At 50.5% G+C, this 22,237-nt stretch overlaps 1 protein-coding gene across 8 annotated transcripts; it reads right to left on the reverse strand.

The window, feature by feature from the left end:
* Positions 1-726: 726 nt before the first annotated feature.
* On the reverse strand, positions 727-22,161 carry LOC118230231 (GRB10-interacting GYF protein 2-like). Of its 8 annotated transcripts, none has more exons than XM_035423053.1 (29): positions 22,088-22,161; positions 20,251-20,302; positions 19,644-19,800; positions 19,050-19,145; positions 18,567-18,675; positions 18,144-18,252; positions 17,608-17,647; positions 17,343-17,382; positions 16,735-16,917; positions 16,404-16,624; positions 15,235-15,373; positions 14,696-14,923; positions 14,438-14,607; positions 14,052-14,196; positions 11,949-12,115; positions 11,151-11,245; positions 10,662-10,784; positions 10,076-10,209; positions 9,409-9,512; positions 8,805-8,945; positions 8,218-8,364; positions 7,857-8,054; positions 6,644-6,772; positions 5,379-5,612; positions 3,925-4,139; positions 3,605-3,753; positions 3,116-3,342; positions 2,552-2,699; positions 727-1,903 (listed from the first exon to the last, which is right to left on the reverse strand). In XM_035423053.1, the coding sequence occupies exons 2-29, from the start codon at positions 20,286-20,288 to the stop codon at positions 1,836-1,838; spliced, it is 3,954 nt and encodes a 1,317-aa protein (XP_035278944.1). In that variant the 5' UTR covers positions 20,289-20,302; positions 22,088-22,161; the 3' UTR covers positions 727-1,835. The 8 variants fall into 8 exon arrangements, with proteins under 8 accessions (XP_035278944.1, XP_035278943.1, XP_035278941.1 ...); XM_035423052.1 differs by having other exon boundaries at positions 15,235-15,370; positions 16,735-16,920; XM_035423050.1 differs by having other exon boundaries at positions 16,735-16,920.
* Positions 22,162-22,237: the final 76 nt, after the last annotated feature.

The raw sequence follows: 22,237 nt of genomic DNA on the forward strand, positions 1-22,237 counted from the left end.
AAAGAACCAAAACCTACCATGCACTTAGCTTACCAACTTTTTTCCCCCCACTCCCTAAAATGGCACACTACCTAGCAGAAAACTTGAGGCGATAAGAACTGGCAGAACTTTAAGTGGACCCAGGTGAGATCTTGACACCACATGACAACTTTACAACCTATTAAATTCCCCGTTTTCTTGAAGTGCTGCCCTGCCGATGATGAACAGCCACCTCAGAAGACTCGCTCAGAACCTCCTGTGGCTGTGGGGCGACCTACTGACAACCCCCTTAAAGCAGTCCTTTATACGACTGGTCATTAACTCCCGAAACAGTGTGAAGGCAACTGAACAAATGAAGGCCTTGCTGTTGGAAAGCCTGAGCGGGAGAAAGAACTCCTGTGTGCGCGCGCTTCTGTGAGAGCGCGCTTCTGTGAGAGCGTGCGTGAGGAGGGTTCAGCCAAAGGGAGCACAGAGGTTTCATTACAATACAACACGTTTTCTTGTTGAACATTCGCAAATTAGGTCCGGTGAGGCAAAAAGAAAACAAGAAAGAAAAAAAAGGCGGGGCTATTCCACTCCAGCTCTGACTGTTTTTCACCGTGAGTGTGTGTGCAGGTTTCAGACGGAAAACGCTCAGTAAGCACTTGAAATATTTTCATAGCCTACGCGTACGACTCCCGTTTACGTACGACTACGATGACTAAGAACTGAATGCTTGGAAATGACACAGTAACAAGTGATACTCTGAATATTTCCAATAGTTTTATTTCCTATAGAAAAGGTAAACAGTGGCTTGAATAAAAAAGGTCAGGGTTTATATACCGGACCGCAAAGCCCCTCCTACAGTTTTGTGACGTTTGTGTGTGCCGTTCAAGTCTGTTCTGTAGCACAGGGTGCACCGGAGCTGTGGAAAACCCACATTCCCCAAAATAACATTTTTTCCTTTTTTAAATTTCATTTTTGAAAATATTCAGCACATAAAAAAATTGATACAATTGCACACACCCATGCATAAAATGGGAGTATATACTCTTTTTTTATACAAAGTCAGCTTCTGTAAACCCATTCAAGAGGATAGCCTCTTCCAAATAAAAAAGTATGACACCTCATTTCCATACTCTATTATACAGTTGCAGAATTGAAAGTTTATTCTTTTAAACAGGCTAGTATTTTACAAGGAAATGGATAACTATTGGAACCGTTGCATATGTCCTTAAAACAGGACACCATTTTGATCAGTTTGCAAATCGTCTCCCACGAACAACTGGCAGAAAATGGGAAAGGGGGGGGGGGGGGGGGTAAACTGAAATTAAAATAAAATAAAAAAGGGCAGCTGAAAATCTTCCAATAAATATAGCAAAGGGGGTTCTTCCTTTCTCTAATGTTCTTTCTACCCCCGTCCAAATTGACCACAACCCACTACGCTACTTCCAAAAAAAAATGGGATGTTGACTCCACCTCCTCTCCCCACTGTGTACTGTAACCCCAACCCTCCCTTTCAACCTTCCCTGTGAGGTGGGAAGTGGGTTTCGATCTTCCAGGAGAACCACATCCAGAACATCTGGCGGCTCGGGCCAGCAGATCCGCGTCCTCTGTAAAGCCACAGTTCCAGTCCAGTTCGCCTCCGACTGGCTGGTCTGTCGTCACTTCACCGAAAACACGATGCTGTCGCAGGCCCTTCTGACTGGGGGGAGGAGCGGTTGCATCCCCCCCACCAGACAATCAACTTAAAAAAGTGGGAAAATTTTTAAAAAACAACAACAACAAAAAAAAAAAAAACTGGTGATGGGACGACATGTCAGTTGTCTGGGAGCAGAAATATTTGGCGGGCTTGGCACCAGTCCCGTCCCACCGCCTCAAAAGTCCTCTACCGTCTCTATCTCCCCCATGTTCAACCGTTCTGATGAGGCGTTCACAGAAAAACCTGCCGAATCAGAGAGCACATTCAGTCACATGATCACAAAGGGATCTCAGTACATTCAGCAATAGGAGAACAGCTTTTTAAATGCACCTGTACTTCACAGGGTTGTCGGGTATCATAAGCCAAACTAGAAGAAAACCGATCTGAAGTGTTTCACGATGAAGGAGAAACCTCATCTCAACCACCAGCTATGTGGTGCACCTGCTTGGGTAAAGCACGGCAGCCATTTCGCAAAAATGCTCACCACACACAAGAAGGAAATTACTGAGCCAGAAAAACTGGGGGATTGAGAGGCCCCCAGGTTGAGAAATCTAGGTCGGGGATTTTAATGTCTTATCAGAAAGACAGCATGGCCTATAGCACTGTGTAACTACACTGAGGCATTAGGACTGATTTGATTCAGCAGAAAGACTGTCCCCTGTCCACCAATATGCTGTGAACACCAGCTCAAATTCTGATAGATATACAGTTTCTCTCTTTTTTTTAAATTCACCGATGCGCCTCGAGATCAGTCTTGTTTTGGGGTTAGTGGGGTGGGAAGGATTTGCTTTCCTGGCCAATTTACAATAATAGTGTGGCTGTAAATCTGAGTTTCTCTGGCAACCCGAGGGCAAGGTCCTGGTCCGAGGTCTGCCGAGCCTCAGTTCTTACCTAGCAGGCTTGGGTCGGCTCGTACCATCTTCTGCTTCTTCTTCTTCTTCCCTGATGTGACCGTCTCAAAGCGGGCCTGCTGCAGGCTGCTGTGATTGGACTGAAAAATTGACTGACGTCCTGGCTGGGTCCCACCCCACACGGAATCCTGGAATATAGTGGATAGTCAGTCGGGTCAGAGGGGCAGGCATTTCCCCACATGATCCAGTAATCAACTTATAAACAGCTCCGAAGCACAGAAATCTAAGTATTTTGTGGCACCTCTCTGGAATTGTCACACACACTTAGACTATATTGTCAGGGGAAGTTAATTATCTAGCTCCACCATTACACGTGCACATCAGGAGCTGTTTTCAGAAACGCTTCAGGTTATCAATGTACCCAAAAACCCTTGTCTTGGTCTTTAATACACATTTTTTAAAAACAGAAATAGAACATTAGTACTTCAAATTATGTGACACAATACCCCGTGGAACAACGTTTTTGGATTTAATGTCAAAAGGTCGGCTGTGTGCCGGTTCTAACAGCTCTCTTGGTTCCCTGGGAAACCCTCCCCCCCCTCACCGGCTGCTGCTGTGCTTTCTGCTGTGGCGCTGGCTGCGCTGGCTGCGCTGGCTGCAGCGGCGGTTGCGGCGGCGCTGTCTGGTGGTTGGCGTTCTGTTTGGCACGGCGCTCCAGAAAGTGCTTGGCGAACTCCTTGGACTCGGGCGTGTCTCCGAGGTAGGCCCTGACGTAGTCGTGCACCTCGTAGGGAGACTCCACCTCCTTCAGGAACGATGTGAACGTGGGAACTGCTGGGGCAGAGCAGACGGGCTGAGAGCAGGCTCATTCTCTCACACTGAGGGCAATGCCAAGGAAGAATCAGTGTAGAAAGAACCAAGCAAAAATCGCAACTGTCGCAGTGTGTACATGAACGTTTTTGAGTGCAGTGTGTGTGTGTGTGTGTGTGTGTGTGTGTGTGTGTGTGTATGTGTGTGTGGGAGGGGGGGTTTGTGTGGTGTGTGCGCATGTGTGGGGGGAGGGCATGTGCGTGTGCGTGCGTGCGTAACTCACCATCCAGGTTGTTGGCGGTGTTGAGTGTGTGCAGGGCCTGTTCACACCACTGTGTGAACCCGTCCTGAGTCTGATTCACGCCCTGGAACAGCTTCAGCAGCTTCTCCTCCTCCTCCGCCTTCTTATTGGCTCGGCCGCTCGATGAGTGGCTGCACACGCACACGGGCACACAGACGCCGCAGGGTTAGCCAGCTAGCCGACCGCTGCGTCACTCCCTCCCTGCGTCACAGCCCAGCGAGCGCCGCGCCCGCACGCGAACGCTAGCGCCGCTCGACCGCGCGCTTTCACAGTGAGCGAGCGAGTGCGCGAGTGTGCGCTACCTGAGGTTGGCGTTGCTCTTGTTCTTCTTGGCGGGGTTCTTCTGCGGGGGGGTTGTGGCGGCCTCCTTCGCAGCCTCGTCCCAGAAGCCCAGGTTGGCGTTGCTGGCGTCCGCCGGGCTGCTCCAGATGCTCCCCGCGTCGGTGCCCCACTGCAGGCTGCCGCTGCTCGCCGAGCCCCACACGGAGCCCACACTGCTGCTGCTGCTGCTGCTGCTCTGTTTCCACAGCAACAAAAACAACACAAAAACAGGAGGTTCAAACCGAGAGGTCAGCTCCGCTCAGCCCTGAGGGACAGTCTGCCAGCTTTGATAAATTTAACACCAAACACAGACGACCCAGTACGAGAACAGTTACACACAGAGGTCAGGACAAACATCTTTTTTCAAAGCAAGTTTTATAAACCAACAGATTTATTTTATCTATCATGGCTCGCGTTATCGCAGGATTCTGAGGTTTTATTTATTTACTTTTTTTTTTAAACAAAGAATGAGTCACACAATTACACTGCATTCTATAAAAGCAGCTAGAGGTCATCTTTCTTTATAAAGATTAAAATGGGCGATGACCCAGACTTAAACCCAACGAAATAAGCACTCCCGTTTCTTTGAGCCAATCGTCTTTGTGTGACATTTGTGTTGTGTAAATATTAATCAATAAACAACATAAATATCAGCGGCTGAAAGATTGGCTCAATCAAGGTAATCATTTTGTTGTGGTTCAAGTCTTACGAGATGCAAAGACAAAATTTAAATTTGAATGAAGTTTAAACAGAGTCACTCCTGCTCATCATGAGTAAATTAAAACCGAAATCTCTCCCAGGGTTTTAAAAAATATTATCAGCCTGTGTGGCAAAAATGGTCATCGTCATAATTTGTAGCTTATTACAATCCCGTTATAATTCCATCGTCTCATCCCAGTTCTGTTGAAATGGTCATAATAAAATAAAAAATGATATACGTTGATTGTGTCAATTCAATTTGGCATATTATGGCATAATCAGTTAACGTTACTACTGTTTGTACGGGAGTCACTGGCAGATAGTAAGTGCCTCTATGCCCACGTACAGCAGCTTGGCAGCAGGGACCGCGAACGCGTTCCGGACCGTGAACGTGTTCCACACCGGCACTCGGTACAGCTCTGGGTCAGACGAGGCTTACGATTCGGGTCTGCTGGGGGCAGCCGGGGCTTACGGTTCGGGTCTGCTGGGGGCAGCCGGGGCTTACGGTTCGGGTCTGCTGGGGGCAGCCGGGGCTTACGGTTCGGGTCTGCTGGGGGCAGCCGGGGCTTACGGTTCGGGTCTGCTGGGGGCAGCCGGGGCTTACGGTTCGGGTCTGCTGGGGGCAGCCGGGGCTTACGGTTCGGGTCTGCTGGGGGCAGCCGGGGCTTACGGTTCGGGTCTGCTGGGGGCAGCCGGGGCTTACGGTTCGGGTCTGCTGGGGGCAGCCGGGGCTTACGGTTCGGGTCTGCTGGGGGCAGCCTGGCTGCGGCGCTTCCTTCCTCTGCTTCATCTGCTGGGCCTCCTCCCTCTGGATCTCCAGCAGGGACTTGGGCGTGGCGGAGGGCTGGCGGGAGGCGGAGCCCCAGCCTGGGAGGCGGGACTGGGGCTGGGACTGGGACTGAGCCTGCTGCTGCTGCTGCTGCTGCTGCTGCTGGATGACTCTCATCAGCTCCTGCTGCTGCTGATGCCTCTGTGGGGACAGCAGGCCCGGTCACACGCTGTCAGCCGTATGCAGGGAGTGTGAGAGTGTGTGTGTGTGTGTGTGTGTGTGTGTGTGTGTGTGTGTGTGTACGTGTAAGTGTGTGTGTGTGTGTGAGTGTGCGTGTGTGCGTACATGTACACAGCTCTCCCACACACGCGTGTATACAACCCTCTCTCAGGCAGATACAACTGGTGTGCATAAATAGATGACCACACCCATCCGCACTGCGTGCAAACTGTGCATACAGCTCTCTCATACACAGGCATATACAACACTCTCAAACTCATACATACACGCAGTGAATATCATTCTAATATTAAATACAATTTATCAGGGGATACAAAATTAAGCTACTACAAGTTTCCCTTACACAGGAGTCAGGATGCAAATATAAAAAAGGAACACCAACATAAAAAAGGAATACTTGGAAAAATGACTGTGCTCAAAGAAGCCAATTTTCCGTTAATTTGCACGTCCCACAGAGCCCACTCAATATTTTGGATCTATTGTAAAAAATACTGTGTACCTTTTTATGCCATATCACCCAGCCAATGTGCAACAATTTATTTTCATTTGGATCGGATTATCTGTTCTCATTTAAATGTACGCCTCCAGATAAGCTACTTGCACCCTTTCGTGAATGAACCATGACGTCCAACGAATCGTGAAGAGAGCCTAACCGCTTAATATGATATACTGCGCAGCACTGACACACCAAATCAGCACAGCTCACTAACAGCACGCTTCAAAAGCTATTTGTTTTGCAAAGCAACTCACGCTCCAGAGCCACTTCCGGTAGACACACACACACGCACACACACTCACACACAGAAAAGCACATTTCAAGGTCTAATGCAGTTAAAAAAAAACCAGAAAACACAGTAAATGAGCCCGTTTCTGCCCTCATCGGGGCTAGACGGGCGCTTGGCAAATCTCTGGAGACGACCCTGAAAATGAACAATGCTGAACGGGGCGGGGGAAGTGAAAGAGCAGCAGGGGGGAATCGGAGGCTCACTCACCTCCTCCAGGGCTTGCCGCTCCCTCTCCTCCTCCAGCTTCTGGATCTCGGCCAGCGACAGCGCGCTCTGGGCCTGGCACAGCGGCAGGGAGCCGGCCGCCTGCTGGCCCCACTTGGAGGAAGAAGGGAGCTGTGGAGAGGAGGAGAGCGTAGGGCCCGATTTATACTCTGTCGCACGACCCTTTCGTCGAGTGTCGTGCGACAAATACAAAAGTGCCGCACGACGTTCCTCATTCGTACTTTGGCGAAGGTCTGTGGGGAGGGTTCTGTTGATGTTTACACTTGGCCAAGAGGCTCACTCTACAAATACATGAGCCTCTGCTGACGTTTACATTTGAGAGAACATGGCGGCACCAGGAGAAACTATTGAGAAATAAGGGAGGAATACATCCTGAATGGCAGAAATGAGGCGGTCTGTCGCTCAGATAAACGAAACATAATGAAGTGGAGGGGGGGGAAAACAACATATCATACACGTAACATATCACATATCCAAGCCAATGAATTTCGGCATTCCATTTGGCTGTCCAATCACTGCGCGACAAAGTATGATGTTCTGTGACAAAACAAAATTCAAGAGGCGCGGGACACTTTTTCCCCAACTGAGAATAAGTCATTTAAGCCATGCAACACTTGTTGAAAGGGTCGTGCGACTAAGTATAAACCAGAATGCTACGTGTTTGGAAGAGAGGACATTTCAAATTTCAAAATCTGTGCTTTACATGAATACACTTGCATTATGATAAAAATAACTATTTTTTGCCAAATATGCCAACTCACGAAAATAACAATTAACTTCACTCATTATTTTACTAAGATAGCTGTGACAGAAACAGGATGATATAACAGGATTAGTGTGATTTAATAAGCTGCAAATTATGTTTTGTCATTCCGATAATAATTTTTTTGCCACACAGGCCAATAATATTAAAAAACCCCAGGAGCAATTTCGGCTTTAATCTGCTCATGTTGAACAATCAAGCTAGCGTGACATCTTGTTTTGACAAATCAAGCGTGACAATTCAAATCAAGCGTTCTCTTGCAATGCTGTGTGCAAAGGCTGTGTAAATTTTATGATCAATAAACACAAATGTCAGGTTATCAGCAGTAATCTTTTAGTACTGAGGGGCTTTTTCATCTTCAGCAGTCTGAGCAGACTCCATTGACAGGACTGCTGCTGAACCAGAGAGCAGTGCTACCCCTCAGCTCCTCACCTTCATCTGAGCCAGCTGCTGCTGCTGCTGCTGCTGCTGCAGCCTCCGCAGCGCCTCCTGCTGCCTCTGCCGCTGCACGTCCTGCTCTCGCTTCTTCTGCTCCTCCTGCTGCAGCAGCCGCGCCTCCTCCTCCAGGCGCTTCTCCTCCTCCAGCCGGCGCAGTGCCTCCAGCTCCTCCTGTTTCTTGCGCTCCTCCTCCTGAGCCAGACCCGGGAGCAAACGCATATTAACAGGCATGGACACACAGAGGGATGGACATGCAGACAGACAGACACAGAGAGGCAGAGGGACAGACAGACAGACAGACAGAGAGAGAGGCAGAGGGACAGACAGACAGACAGACAGAGAGGGACATGCCCACCTGCTTGCGTAGCAGCTCTTCCCTTTGCCTCCTCTCTTCCTCCTCCCGCCTCTTCCTCTCCTGCAGACGGCGCGCCTCCTCTTCCTCCTCTTCCTTCTGCCTGCGCAGCGCCTCCTCCTGCTCCTGCTGCAGCCTCAGAGCCTCCTCCTGTTCACACACCTCCTCCACTCAGTTTCCATTCAGCACTGCCCTTAAACCCCTCACCCAAAAACTTAAGAGCTTCCAATCACCAATCATCCCCAGCTCACTCACAATGAGAAAGCGACTACCTCAATGCGACTTAATGCTGAAAAGGCTAGCAAAGCATTTACAGAGGCAATGGCTAATGCTATAGATACTCAAAACCGGACCTCAAATCCAAATCTGGCCCCGGTTTTCTTCTCTCTTCACTGAACAGCTAGTGCTACAGATTGACCAGACTGTCTTCACACCTGACTCCCAGGTAAAGGGAGGGTGAAAAACCAGCAGTTCCCAGCACTCGAGGACCATGTTTCGAGTAAAGCTGCCACACACTATACAGAAATTAATTTTAAAAACATTTAAAAAAAAAAAAAAACATTAGTTCTCTTCTGCTCGCGGTCTCTTACCTGTTGCCGTCGGGCCAGCTCATCTTCCTCCCTGCGTTTGCGCTCTTCCTCCTGCTGAGCCAGAAGGGCCTCCTCCCGACGTTTGCGCTCCTCTTCCTCCCTCTTAGCCCGCAGCTCCGCCTCCTTGCGCTCCTGCTCCAGCTGCGAGGGCCAAGGGAAGGTCTCGTCATACCCAATGTCGGACATGAGGTCCCAGAGCTGCTGGCTAATGCAATGCGGTACGGCCCAGCACAGGCTAAGCCCTGCAGCCACTAGCAAAGTCTAACAGTGGATGTGTTTCATCAGTGGTAACCAACCCTGTTCCTGGAGATATACCATCCTCTAGGTTTTCACTCCAACCCTAACAAAGCACACCACATTCAACTGCTAGTGATCTCTAGAGATGCTAATTAGTATAGTCAAGTGTGCCAAATTAGGGTAGAAATGAAAATCTACAGGATGGTAGATCTCTAGGAACAGGGCTGGTTTCCACTGTGTTACATAATAGAAACATCAGTGAAAATGACACCCTGAGAAAACACTTCCACAGCGATTTCTGCCCAGTGACTGCAGGTCCTGGAGCACAGCTCCATTGCTTTCCGGTCGCGCGGCCGCAGAGTCCTACCTTCGCCGCGGCTTTGGCCTTCTCCAGCTGCTGGATTTGCTCCAGGGAGGGAGCCTGCGCCACGGAGTCGCCCGGAAGATCCCACACGCTTCCCCCTTCCCACGCTGACGCACGACATGGAAGAGAGCACCACACTCCGTTAGGCTACACACACGCAGCGCGTCAGCGCCGCCGGCGTGCCAACACCTCGCCACCGCCGCGCCGCCCAGCCTGCTTACGCCGCGCGCGGTGACTCAGCTCGCCGCTACGGCAACGCTCCCGCCAACCAATCTCATTTGAATTGGCATTAAGGAGGAGGTGCCCTCGGGTTAAAACGCAGAGAACAAATCCTGGTGACAAATCCCGTCCGGTGACAGATGAATTCAGCGCGAGCGGCAGGAATTGCACCTTGCCAACGCCTCCTAAGGCTGAAGAGCAGCGTGCTGAATCACTGACTAAATGAGCCCTTCACTCTCAATGCATCCCACTGCTGAGGCGGCTACACACACACACACACACACACAGCTCTCGCTGGGCGTGACTGCGCACCCACTTCAGCAGTCTGCTGCTGGCCGTAGCCTGAAGTCTGCGCGTTAGCATCGTCGCGCAGGTTCGGCGGCGGCAGCGCTAGCGCTAGCACACGGGGCGAGCGGGCCGCTGATCGGTCCCCCTGCGGACGGCGGCTTACCGCTGCGGGCCGCGTGCGCGACGGTGGCCGACGCCGAGGCCTGCGGGGACGGGTTCTGCAGTTCCCAGACCGAACCCGAGTCCGGTACGGACATGGAGCGCGTGACGGGCGGGACCAGGCTCTGTTCAGACGTCCTGAAAGAGGAGGAGGAGGGAGAGCGAGGTGAGGAGGAGCCAGGCCCAGGCCTGTACGGTTCATATCAACATTAACTTTACTCTTCTACTCTTTTTAAGTGAGGCCTGTAGTTAATGTTTTTAACATTACAACCCATCCAAAAAGCTGGCCTTCCTTTGATGGCTCAATCATTAGTTTAGTCAGCAAGGAAGACTGAGATCTCTTTCTCACACACCTACACCCACGTTCCTTTTTCAATAGTCAGCCACTGCATTAAAAGCTAACCACACCAGCATGACTGCATATGACTTTCAAGGTCATGTAAACGGTGTCCTGACCGCTAATGCACCACACAACACCCACGCAGTGGATTAACTTTCCATCCTAAGCCAGAATGGCTGCCTGCTTGCGGCAATCACATGACTACTGCAGAGTATGCATTCTAGCGTCCCTTGTTTCTGTGGTGCATTACCTCATCTTGAGGGCCTGGTACTGCTGGAGCAGGAGGTTGAGGTGCTGCTGCTGCTGTGGCTGCTGTGGGGCCCCCAGGGCCGCGGCCTTCTGCTGCTGGGCCAGGGCCTGTGCATACTGCTGCCTGAAGGGGGCGCCAGATTACATCACCGACTGGCATGGATTTACAGAGCCTACATTTTCACATGACTCAGCGCCTCTTTCTGACAGGTTTGCTTTAATTTGGCTCAGTGAGGTAAGAGGAATACCTGTGCTAGACAATGAAAATCATATATTTGTAGAGTGAGCCTCTTGACCAAGTTATTACTGTGAAAGTGAATATGTTCTGTCTATGTTCTCAGCTGGTTACATAATGGATTACATATTACTACTGTGAGGTGCTGCTGTACTCAAACACACAGAGATAAGCACATTTGTACATACACACAGGCACACGTACTCAGAGTGCCACTGACACGCACAGACACACACAGGCTCAGACTGGGCCTACCTGATGAGGTACTGGTACTGCAGCTGCTGCAGCTGGTACAGGTTGAGGGCTGTGAGCTCCTGCTGTCTCTTCAGCCTCGCCTGGTCCACGTCGCCCTGCGCACAGCGGCCAGAGAAACACACAGCGCGGTCAGGGAATGGCTGGAGGGAGAGGGGCGTACGGCACTGACCCGTCCTCTGGGGCAGAGCTGTGTCAGTCGTGATCGTGCCTGGCAGCACACACACTAGGCTCATCACTGCCCGCAGACTGACTGCAAACCGACTGCACCGGCTGCTTGCGCAGTGCAGCTAGACTGCAGTGAAAACAGACAGTGCTACACGTGCTGCATGCATTTTATTCTAGAAAAATATGGGTTCGGTTCAATGCATTTAAATCTATTTCAACAGGACAAAAAAATGTGATGATGTAAGTGAAAATGTAAGATTAAGGAATTCTGAGGGTACAGCTCCTTTCTTCTGAAGAAAAGTACTTCAAGTACTTATTTACTTAATAACACTATCAGTGTGAGACATTCTAGATATTGGTTATCTGAACAATCAGCACATCATTCATTGAGCTAAGCTACAATACAGCACTGAATTGTGGAACAAACAGCTAGCGGTGTCACAAACAGAGCGCAACATAACCGCGAGTAAGGCGGTCATGCTTTACTTCAAATCTCAGGATAAAGGGCTAATATTATGACAAATGGGATAATGCTGCAAACTCAACTTGCCCTCCATTGTGTGTGGACTGGTACAAGCAGTAAAGTAATGACCTGACTGAAATTAAGAGGTGCCCACAGAGCTCTGTTTTTACCAGCATGGGCGGGGGGGAGGGGCCAGGTGTGAAGGGGACCCGCCCCCACATCTTGATGATCTCGCCGAGTGGCTGGAAGAGCTCGTCACACCCCCTCTTCACCAGCAGGGTCATGGTGAAGTACCCGGCCTGGAACCACTCCATCATCTCCTGGTTGGAGAAGGGCCCTGAGACAGAGAGAGAGAGGGGATGGGCGTTTCAGAACTAACTCTGCTAACAATCCTGGCGACATTTTACCGACGGCTACAATGCAGCCAGGCAAGAGAATGTGCCATTTAGGGGAGGCTAGCGTCACTGTACCGCGGTAGGGCAGGCTAACGGCTCTCTGTACCCCTGTAGGGCAGGCTAGCGGCTCTCTGTACCCCTGTAGGGCAGGCTAGCGGCTCTCTGTACCCCTGTAGGGCAGGCTAACGGCTCTCTGTACCCCTGTAGGGCAGGCTAGCGGCTCTCTGTACCCCTGTAGGGCAGGCTAACGGCTCTCTGTACCCCTGTAGGGCAGGCTAGCGGCTCTCTGTACCCCTGTAGGGCAGGCTAGCGGCTCTCTGTACCCCTGTAGGGCAGGCTAACGGTACCCCTGTAGGGCAGGCTAACGGCTCTCTGTACCCCTGTAGGGCAGGCTAGCGGCTCTCTGTACCCCTGTAGGGCAGGCTAGCGGCTCTCTGTACCCCTGTAGGGCAGGCTAACGGTACCCCTGTAGGGCAGGCTAGCGGCTCTCTGTACCCCTGTAGGGCAGGCTAGCGGCTCTCTGTACCCCTGTAGGGCAGGCTAACGGCTCTCTGTACCCCTGTAGGGCAGGCTAGCGGCTCTCTGTACCCCTGTAGGGCAGGCTAGCGGCTCTCTGTACCCCTGTAGGGCAGGCTAGCGGCTCTCTGTACCCCTGTAGGGCAGGCTAGCGGCTCTCTGTACCCCTGTAGGGCAGGCTAGCGGCTCTCTGTACCCCTGTAGGGCAGGCTAACGGTACCCCTGTAGGGCAGGCTAGCGGCTCTCTGTACCCCTGTAGGGCAGGCTAACGGCTCTCTGTACCCCTGTAGGGCAGGCTAACGGCTCTCTGTACCCCTGTAGGGCAGGCTAGCGGCTCTCTGTACCCCTGTAGGGCAGGCTAGCGGCTCTCTGTACCCCTGTAGGGCAGGCTAGCGGCTCTCTGTTCCCCTGTAGGGCAGGCTAGCGGCTCTCTGTACCCCTGTAGGGCAGGCTAGCGGCTCTCTGTACTCCTGTAGGGCAGGCTAACGGCTCTCTGTACCCCTGTAGGGCAGGCTAGCGGCTCTCTGTACCCCTGTAGGGCAGGCTAGCGGCTCTCTGTACCCCTGTAGGGCAGGCTAGCGGCTCTCTGTACCCCTGTAGGGCAGGCTAGCGGCTCTCTGTACCCCTGTAGGGCAGGCTAACGGTACCCCTGTAGGGCAGGCTAGCGGCTCTCTGTACCCCTGTAGGGCAGGCTAACGGCTCTCTGTACCCCTGTAGGGCAGGCTAACGGCTCTCTGTACCCCTGTAGGGCAGGCTAGCGGCTCTCTGTACCCCTGTAGGGCAGGCTAACGGCTCTCTGTACCCCTGTAGGGCAGGCTAGCGGCTCTCTGTACCCCTGTAGGGCAGGCTAACGGCTCTCTGTACCCCTGTAGGGCAGGCTAGCGGCTCTCTGTACCCCTGTAGGGCAGGCTAGCGGCACTCTGTACCCCTGTAGGGCAGGCTAGCGGCTCTCTGTACCCCTGTAGGGCAGGCTAGCGGCTCTCTGTTCCCCTGTAGGGCAGGCTAGCGGCTCTCTGTTCCCCTGTAGGGCAGGCTAGCGGCTCTCTGTACCCCTGTAGGGCAGGCTAACGGCTCTCTGTACCCCTGTAGGGCAGGCTAGCGGCTCTCTGTACCCCTGTAGGGCAGGCTAGCGGCTCTCTGTTCCCCTGTAGGGCAGGCTAGCGGCTCTCTGTACCCCTGTAGGGCAGGCTAGCGGCTCTCTGTACCCCTGTAGGGCAGGCTAACGGCTCTCTGTACCCCTGTAGGGCAGGCTAGCGGCTCTCTGTACCCCTGTAGGGCAGGCTAGCGGCTCTCTGTTCCCCTGTAGGGCAGGCTAGCGGCTCTCTGTTCCCCTGTAGGGCAGGCTGGGGCAGGCTCTCTCACCCTGTATCTCTCCCTGAGGGTCTTTGTAAAACCACTTGAGCGCAGCCTCGTGGGAGAGAGGGAGGGCGGCGGGCTTGGCCGGCTCCAGGCCTGACGCGGAAAGCTTGTCGTCCTCCTGGAGGTACGCCACCATCTTCTCCGCTTCCTGGGGCAGCGACAACGAAGACCCCACGAGAGGCCCACAGAGAAAGAGAGGGGAGGTGGAGGCACAGCGGAGGAGGAAAGGAGGCAATTAACTTTGGTAATTGGGAAACTGATAGAATCCACTCGGATGATTAAATAAAAAAAATTAAATGAAATCGAAGGTGAGATGGCCTTGAGCCACGGATTTAAATCAGGTTTCAAAGCAGCGAGACACAGTCTGGTATTTCTGCACCTCCCCACACCTGCTCAAAGTGCTTCAGTCCCTCGTCGTCATCCGCGTCGTGTGGCAAGGCCTCTGGCTGCCCGATGGCGGCAATGATGCCTGCCGGAAATGGGAGGGGCCCGGGGACCAGCTGGGGCATGTCGGGGGGCCGCCGCTGCTGCGCGGCAGCAAACGTGGGGGTGGAGGTTTCTGCAAGACCGCAGAACCACAGAGGTCACGGCCTGCGGCACGGTTAGGACCAAAGGCCTGATTGGTACGCTTCAGTCACATGACTTACCTGGGAGGGAGGGGGGAGCCAGCTGCTGCTGTGCGACTGTGCTGGCAGGAGGGGCGATGGCGGGCGGGGCTTTACTGGGCACCGGCCACGCCTCGGGGGCAGGAGGCGTGTCCTCCTCCCTCTCGGGCTGATGGGGGGGAGAGGGCGTGGGGCGCAGGAGCTGGGGCTCTGCTGGACATGGGGGCGTCGACAGGGGAGGGGCTGCCTCTTCTTCCGACTTCCCAGAGTCTGCAGGGCGGGACCGTGTTATGGGCGGGGTCATGAGTTCACGCAGAACAAACCGACAAAAAAGCAAAAATGCTTTAACTCAGCCTCGCCCAGCTTCATACGACAGCAATATCGGCAAGTATCGTCCTTATGATCTCTGACGCAAGTCTTTTGAAGGTGCGCCTTATAAGTGTTGAACTGCTAATTGAGTTTCTGTAATCTACGGTTTGATATGCCAGGGATACCAAGCGAGCCAATTCCTCAGTTATCTGCATGATTCACTAAATGACTCAAGCTATAATGTATGCAATGCACCGCGCCCGCGCGCTCACCCTCCCTCCCGTCCGCCTCCTTCCCAGCGGGGGTGTCCGTTTCTTTGGTCTCGTCTGGGTCGACGTGTGCCTCGCAGTCCTCCGCGGGTCGGAAGTCCAGCTCCGCCTCCTCCAGGATGGGCTCCTTGGGGGCTTTCTGCTTGAGGGGGGGAGGGAGGATGTGAGTGGGAAGGCTGAGGGACTCATGTCAGCCCAGCACAGCGTAAAGCTCAAGGTGACCACAGAGGGCTGTGCTGACTAAACACAACAGCCGGTTTCCCAGTCAACGTTCAGTTACTGCTTTTTCTGCTATTGAAATGCACGCTCCGCTCCAAAAAAAATCATTACTAGAAATCCCAGCTGCGAGCGAAATTGCCGAACCACATTAATCGTAACAATCCCAGAATGAGAAGCCAAGTATAAGGCCCAGAATTGAATTAAACCTTGAAATCAAAGCCCCACAAAGAGAACAAAATGTCTTCTCAGGAAATCTAGCTGTCAAAATCCCCACTGGGGTACATTCACACATACTGATCAGAAAAAGTATCTTCTGATAAGGAAAAGAAAAAAAATCCAGTTACACAGAAACCAAAACAACTAACAACATGCAAACTAACGTTTGCATAGTATAAATGCCTTCAAGGATAGGACAGAAACAGAAAATGAAAATAAATATTAAATGTCAAAGTATAACATGGATTGTTATGAACAATGCATCTTATTATTGATCTCTTGCTATCAGATAAAATCTCAACAATCTAAAGTTAAATATATATGTGTATATATATATATGTATATATATACATATACACTTGTCAGTAAGAAACCCTTAAAAACCTCAATATTGCCAACACTATGTTGTTGTTGTTAGATTTAGCGACTTCCCAGCCCCTTTCGTGACCACTTCAAAAAAGAGCCTAGCGACAAATCAAGCAACATACATAAAATAAAATATTCCATGCCGTTATAGGCAGCTTTTCAGAGAATCTCCCTCTGTTGTGTAACACATATTCATATGAAAATGAGTACACAATGTCATGAATATGCCAATTAATGTACAATGTCACTTACAAACTTCTAGTGACTTTTCGAGCATGTGCTCGTACCTGCCAAGCTAGCACATTTCAGTAGCGTACGCTGGAGCCCATCAGAAGCGGCGCTGTGGGGCGGGTCGGGGCTGGCGCTCTTACCTTCATCTGCGGGAGGCCCGAGAGCTCTGCGGCCCTGCCCTTGAGGGACAGGAAGGCCCCGGAGGAGTCGAAGGTGCCCGTCTCCTCCTCGGCGTCCTCCAGGCACCACTCGGGCAGGCTGTCCCGCTCGTCGTCCTGCGCCCGCCGGTACCCGCGCTCCTCCTCGCGCCCGTCGAACGGGAAGCGCCGCCGCTGGTCCCACCCGGCTGAGCGCGGGCCTTCTGCAGAAAGGGGAAGGGGGGGAGGGGGGAGGGGGGAGTTTGCGGGGTCACTTCCGAAAACGAGCTCAAACCGGGCTCTGGGTAGGAGGGGATTTTTTCGGCCGACGTACCTGGGCTGGGGGGGCACCACCTGTCGCTGCCGTCCCGCCGTGAGCCCGCCAGACGCCAGCCCCCCTCGTCGTCGTCGCCGCCGTTCTGCTCCTCGCGGGACACCCGCCAGTTCTCGCTCTCGGAGCGCGTGAACTCGTGTTTCCGGCCCGGGACGGCCACGCCCTCCTCGTAGTTCGCCCTAACTGCTGGGGAGAGGGCGGGCTTCAGGAAGCTGTGACTGAGCTCGTTTTGGGGTTGGGATTTGGGGCATAGGAACGCGCCTCTCGAACCCATTTATTCCACATATTTCCAACAAGCAGAGGGCGTCCTCGACTGAACAAAGACCAACACATTTGCAGCCCAACACATCCCATAAAATTTTTTTCTTTAACAGAACAAGAACTTGACCCAAACCCTCCCTTTAGACATCACAAAATGTCATGCTCACAGAAAAGCATTATGGAACAAATATTTCTATTCCACATGGAAACCGCATAATTCAGTTTTGGTGAAACTGTTCACCAGCTAGCAAGCCAATTAATTTCAGAAATAATGCAGAGGCTTGCTAAAGCTAAAAAGCGACATGTACATGACTGCTCTGGGAGGAAAAGAGAAGGAGCTCACTTACTGTGATTCAGCTGGAAGTGGGCTGTTGCAACATCTACTGCGTCACGTGACAGGATGGGGTCCGAAAAGAGAAAAAACTATTAGCAGACTGCACTCATATACTTGACCTGGGGACGACTTGCCCACAACCTGAGAGGGCTAAGGAATCACACATTTCATGGATTCAAGAAAATCGCAGCACTCTTCTACAGTACATTTACGCAAACATTTATTACATAAAAATAAATCATGAGTAAAACACCAGTTGAGGAAACATTTCTCTTACCTGGATCTTTTCGACCTGGTTTTTCAAATCTTTTGTCTCCCCTTGAAAAAAAAAGACAGTGTCAAGGTAAGAGTCACAGAAAAACACATTACTTAACCTACGGGGGGGGGGATCGGTAATAAACAACCAAGCTGAAACTCAGAACCACTAACTTTTTCCCATCGAGTGGTTATAACAAAACAGGCACATCACACAATTTATTCCATCACCCATACACACCCTAGGACTGCACTTCTGAACTGACTGCAGAGGGAAAGGGATACCTTTCTACAGCCACCCATACACGCCCATGCACTGCACTTCTGAATTGACTGTAGGAGGGAACGGGATACCTTTCTACAGCCACCCATACACGCCCATGCACTGCACTTCTGAACTGACTGCAGAGGGACAGGGATACCTTTCTACAGCCACCCATACACGCCCATGCACTGCACTTCTGAACTGACTGCAGAGGGAAAGGGATACCTTTCTACAGCCACCCATACACGCCCATGCACTGCACTTCTGAATTGACTGTAGGAGGGAACAGGATACCTTTCCTCCCAGCTCTGTGAGCGGTGCATCTCTCTCCCGCCGCGACCAAACCCTCCCTCACCGTCATCAAAGCTTCTTTGGTAAAAGCCTCCTTCTCCTCGGCCTCGTCCTGGGAGGACACACACACACAAACATACAAGTGGTCATGTAACAGTGAAATGTAGTCATAACAACTTCTGTGTATTATGCTAAGCTGTTTCTGTCATGCTCCTTCATTTGCGGTAGGTCAGAGTGGAAATGGCTCAGAAAGAACGTAATCTTCCTGCAGATGAACTGCTCACGTGAACAACGCACACTACTCAAACCCAACAGTAATGTGCTGCACAGTGGAAAATGACAGTGTAGCTACGGATGGGCCTTAAAGTCTGAAGATCACTTCCTGTCAATCGGCACCTTTGGGAAAGCGGGCCTGCCCGGACTCACCTCGACCCCGCGAGGAACTTCGGCCCCTCGGGGCCCCCACCACCGTCCCCACTCCCCTTCCTGTGAGTCGCAGCACAGCTGCACTGTTCACAGACATGGAGAAATTTCTCTGTGGAGGGAGACGCACACAAAGACATCACCAACAGGGCTCCTGCAACACGCCTGGCACAAAAACGACTTTTCAATGATGAGGGGCAATTTGTTTTACGTTTTTCATGGGAAAGGATTTCCCAGCTGAAACGTTCTCACAGTACTGTTGCGATGCAGTTGCAAGCTTATAACACTGACAAAACATTCCAGGAACATTGTGAAAATATTTTGTGTCAGCTGGGTCATGAGCTCATATAAGATGAACTGCTTGATAAACACAATGCGGGTCAGAGCTCACAGAAATTTGGCTCTCTGTACAGAACAGGTATTGTGAGTGCCACTTGCTTGTGACGATTGTAATGAAGAGGTTTCATGTTTGCGGGAAGAAATCACCTGTTCCTCTTCTGTAAATGGTACGAGTGCCAACGGTGGGAGGGGCTCCTCTTGTAAAATAGGGAGGAACTCCTTATCATGCAGATCTAGAGGAATCTGCCAATAGGAGGAGGAGAACACTAAAGACAAATTCTGCTAGAATTTGAAACCATCACCAAAGGGAACTTTGGTAACTCAAGTATTTTGTTCCTACAATACCCAAGCTGTCTTTTAGCAGTTAAAGACCCAGCCACAGAAGATCAGTTTTCAACCAGGTTTCGTATACTTAAGGTCATCCTCCTGAAATGAACTAACAACTAAGCTTCAGGAATAATGGAAAATAATTCCCTTTACCACCAACACTAACATTTCAATGAGCTTTCAGGGAATGATATTCAGAATCAGAATCAGATATATTGGTCAAATAAGTTTGCACATACAAGAACTCTCCAGAACTTTCAGAACATACCATCTAGCCGAAAACGAATAAAAACGGCGAACACCATTGCGTTTGACAACAGAACTTGAAGGGCAGTTGGAAGTGAATTCAAACTGCTATGCAGTCCAGTTTGAAACCACGCTACACCCGCCAGGCACCTCGGCGGATGGCCTTACCTTATTATCCTTTACATAAAGTGCTAACATCTCCTCTCTGCCGTAGCGGTAATCCGCCAGCTTGTACTTTGGCAGCGCTGGTGAGAGGGGAGGGGAGGCGACGCTGTTGCTGCTGCCGCCGCCGCCGCCGCTGCCACCGCCGGACAGGGCGCGAAGCCTGCAGCAGAGGAGGAGAGGGGAACCGCTAAACGCTCTCGTTCAGGGCAGGGAATCCCAGCCTATTGTACACTACCCAGTTAGTCGCTGTACATGCTCCGTTCTGCACTAAACTTAATTGGCACAATTCATTGTTCCCCATTTCTTTAACCTTCTATGTTTTGACACGCTGCAGAAGGAAAGGAGACATGCCGTACAATAATTACTGATGACCAAGGAAGGGCTGGCTGGGACATAAACCAGTGACTCTCACATAGGTGTTCAGCACAGACACATACTGCATAGGAGATGGCAGTGTTTGCATATATTTAATGCTCCAAAAGCAAGCTTTTTCTTCTGATACATCAATATAACCGGCTTCTCGGCACACTGCTCCAGAATCAGCTGAGATTTTAACTGATAAAAACCATTGATCCCCCAACCAGGAGGGTACATGGAGCAATTTACTCACCACTCGGGTCCAAAGTTCAGCATCTGGGTTTCTGCCATTGTTCCTTGAAATTCTACAAGCAAAGGAAAATAACTGCACTTAAACATTGTAAAACTGCTTTTTCTAATCTATTTTCAAAAATTACAATTTCAAACATTGATTTATTTGGCAACTTGTAACCTCCACCAATAGAAAAACAAATATTGCTAGTAAAAATAAAAAAATAAAAGCTTTTCATACTTCTTTTTATGCAAAAAACTGTAAGAAATATGGTCCATATATAATTTATTATGCTTATTATTCCATTGAAACTGGGCTCATAGGCACATGGCTTCCAAAGGCTGGACCACCATATAGAAATTAAAGTTCTTTTCAAGAGTGCCAAAAGCAGAATACCCCCTACCCTTCTCAACAGACTCATGGTATATAGTTTCATTCCCAACAACTATTTTAGGCTCTTGCCCAATTAGGAAGGGTATTCCAGGCACCCTTAATTCAACAAGAGGCTTTCCCTTGCTGGCAGTGCCCCCTGCTGGTCATTCCTCTCACGGCGATACAAGAGCAAAATATATGAAGATGACGAGATTTTGGGAAGACGGGAAGGGTTCGTCTATTATTTCAGCATCAGGACACCGCAACTCTCAATAAACTAGCGATTTCGCAAGAAAGAGTAACTAACTCATTAAGAACGTAGTTAGCCGCTTAGACGAATAAATTGCACCTGGCATAAAAATGAATTACTAGCATTTGCTATAAATCCGTGCAAAGTGTTTGTTGTGCTTGGGTTTAACGTTACTCCACGTCAGCCAACTTGAGGTTACCTTTAACATGTGTTGCGGTCTCTGCTTAGCTCACAGAGCTGTTAGCAATGGAACGCAATATCTAAACCAGTCCAACGTCGCAGATCGCACTTAATGTTAGCTACTTTGCTGGCTTGCTCATTACATTCTGACAATATGGAAATCATCCTCACCTAATTCCATGTTTGCGGACAAACTTTGTTTAGCTAAGGGTATTCCGCTGGCTAACCTTGGCTAACTCAAGCAAATTAAACTTTTCAGCTTGCAGGACAACTGACATAAAACTGAAAACTACGACTGGTTATAGCTAGATGTCTTCCTCGCTACGACAGGCAGCTAGCCAGTATGGGTTTGTAGCTGACCAGCGACCAGGGCACTGGTTTTCCAAAACTTAATTCAATTGGAAAAACCGTGACAGTCATGACAAAGCACAACACACATCACCATAGGAATACTTTCAATTCCTTCATTTGGCCATTTAGCAACTCATAGCTACAAGCGGATGCGTACATCGAGATGCTAGCTAGCTCTCTAACTAGTTACACACATGCTACGGCTAACAAGCTAAAAATATTATGTAATATTACGGAGAACACATCTACAAACCCAAATAGCTGTCTGCCCACCTAACATTAGCCATCTACAAAAACTGTCAACTTTTAAAAACAAGAATCACATCACTATTTCACAGTATCTTCCATTCCACAAAGCCAAAGTCGTATTTGGGAATCTCACCAAAGTGCCCGAAACGCACGTCAAAAAATGTCGCAAAACTAAAAGAAAGTATGCTGACATGAGTTTCTCATAAACCCCAGAACGCTCCGTGCGGCCTACACAGCCTGCTGCCACATCGGACTTTCCTATTTACCTACCGCGGCCATAATAATTCCCACGACGGTTCTGATACCATACTAGACACCGAAGCTCTACGGCCAAGCAACCATGCGGGATTCAACACAACTGTCAATCACTTCGGAGCCAACACCAACAGTGAGTATATATTTCAACCGTTCAGTTTTATTATACAACCATAACAATAATTTCCACCCACTGCTTACCTGTTTTAACTGACAGTGCAGGCTTTGCTATGCGAATCCTTTCGTTTCGACAAGATGGCTGAGAAACGGTCACATGACCACATAAAGACCACCAGGGACCCGGATGGCAATGGATTAGCTACCATAACTTTAATGTAATTGTTATTTCAA

This window comes from Anguilla anguilla, chromosome 6, assembly GCF_013347855.1.
Source record: "Anguilla anguilla isolate fAngAng1 chromosome 6, fAngAng1.pri, whole genome shotgun sequence".
Lineage (NCBI taxonomy): Eukaryota > Metazoa > Chordata > Actinopteri > Anguilliformes > Anguillidae > Anguilla > Anguilla anguilla.

Coding starts and splice junctions, on each gene's coding strand:
- LOC118230231 (XM_035423050.1), bottom strand. CDS start 20,288: ATGGCAGAAACCCAGATGCTGAACTTTGGACCCGAGTG. Junction 17,648..18,143: donor TCACAGAGCTGGGAGGAAAG/GTATCCTGTTCC, acceptor TTTTTTTTCAAG/GGGAGACAAAAGATTTGAAA. Junction 11,246..11,948: donor CCTCCCCCCCGCCCATGCTG/GTAAAAACAGAG, acceptor CGCTGTGCGCAG/GGCGACGTGGACCAGGCGAG.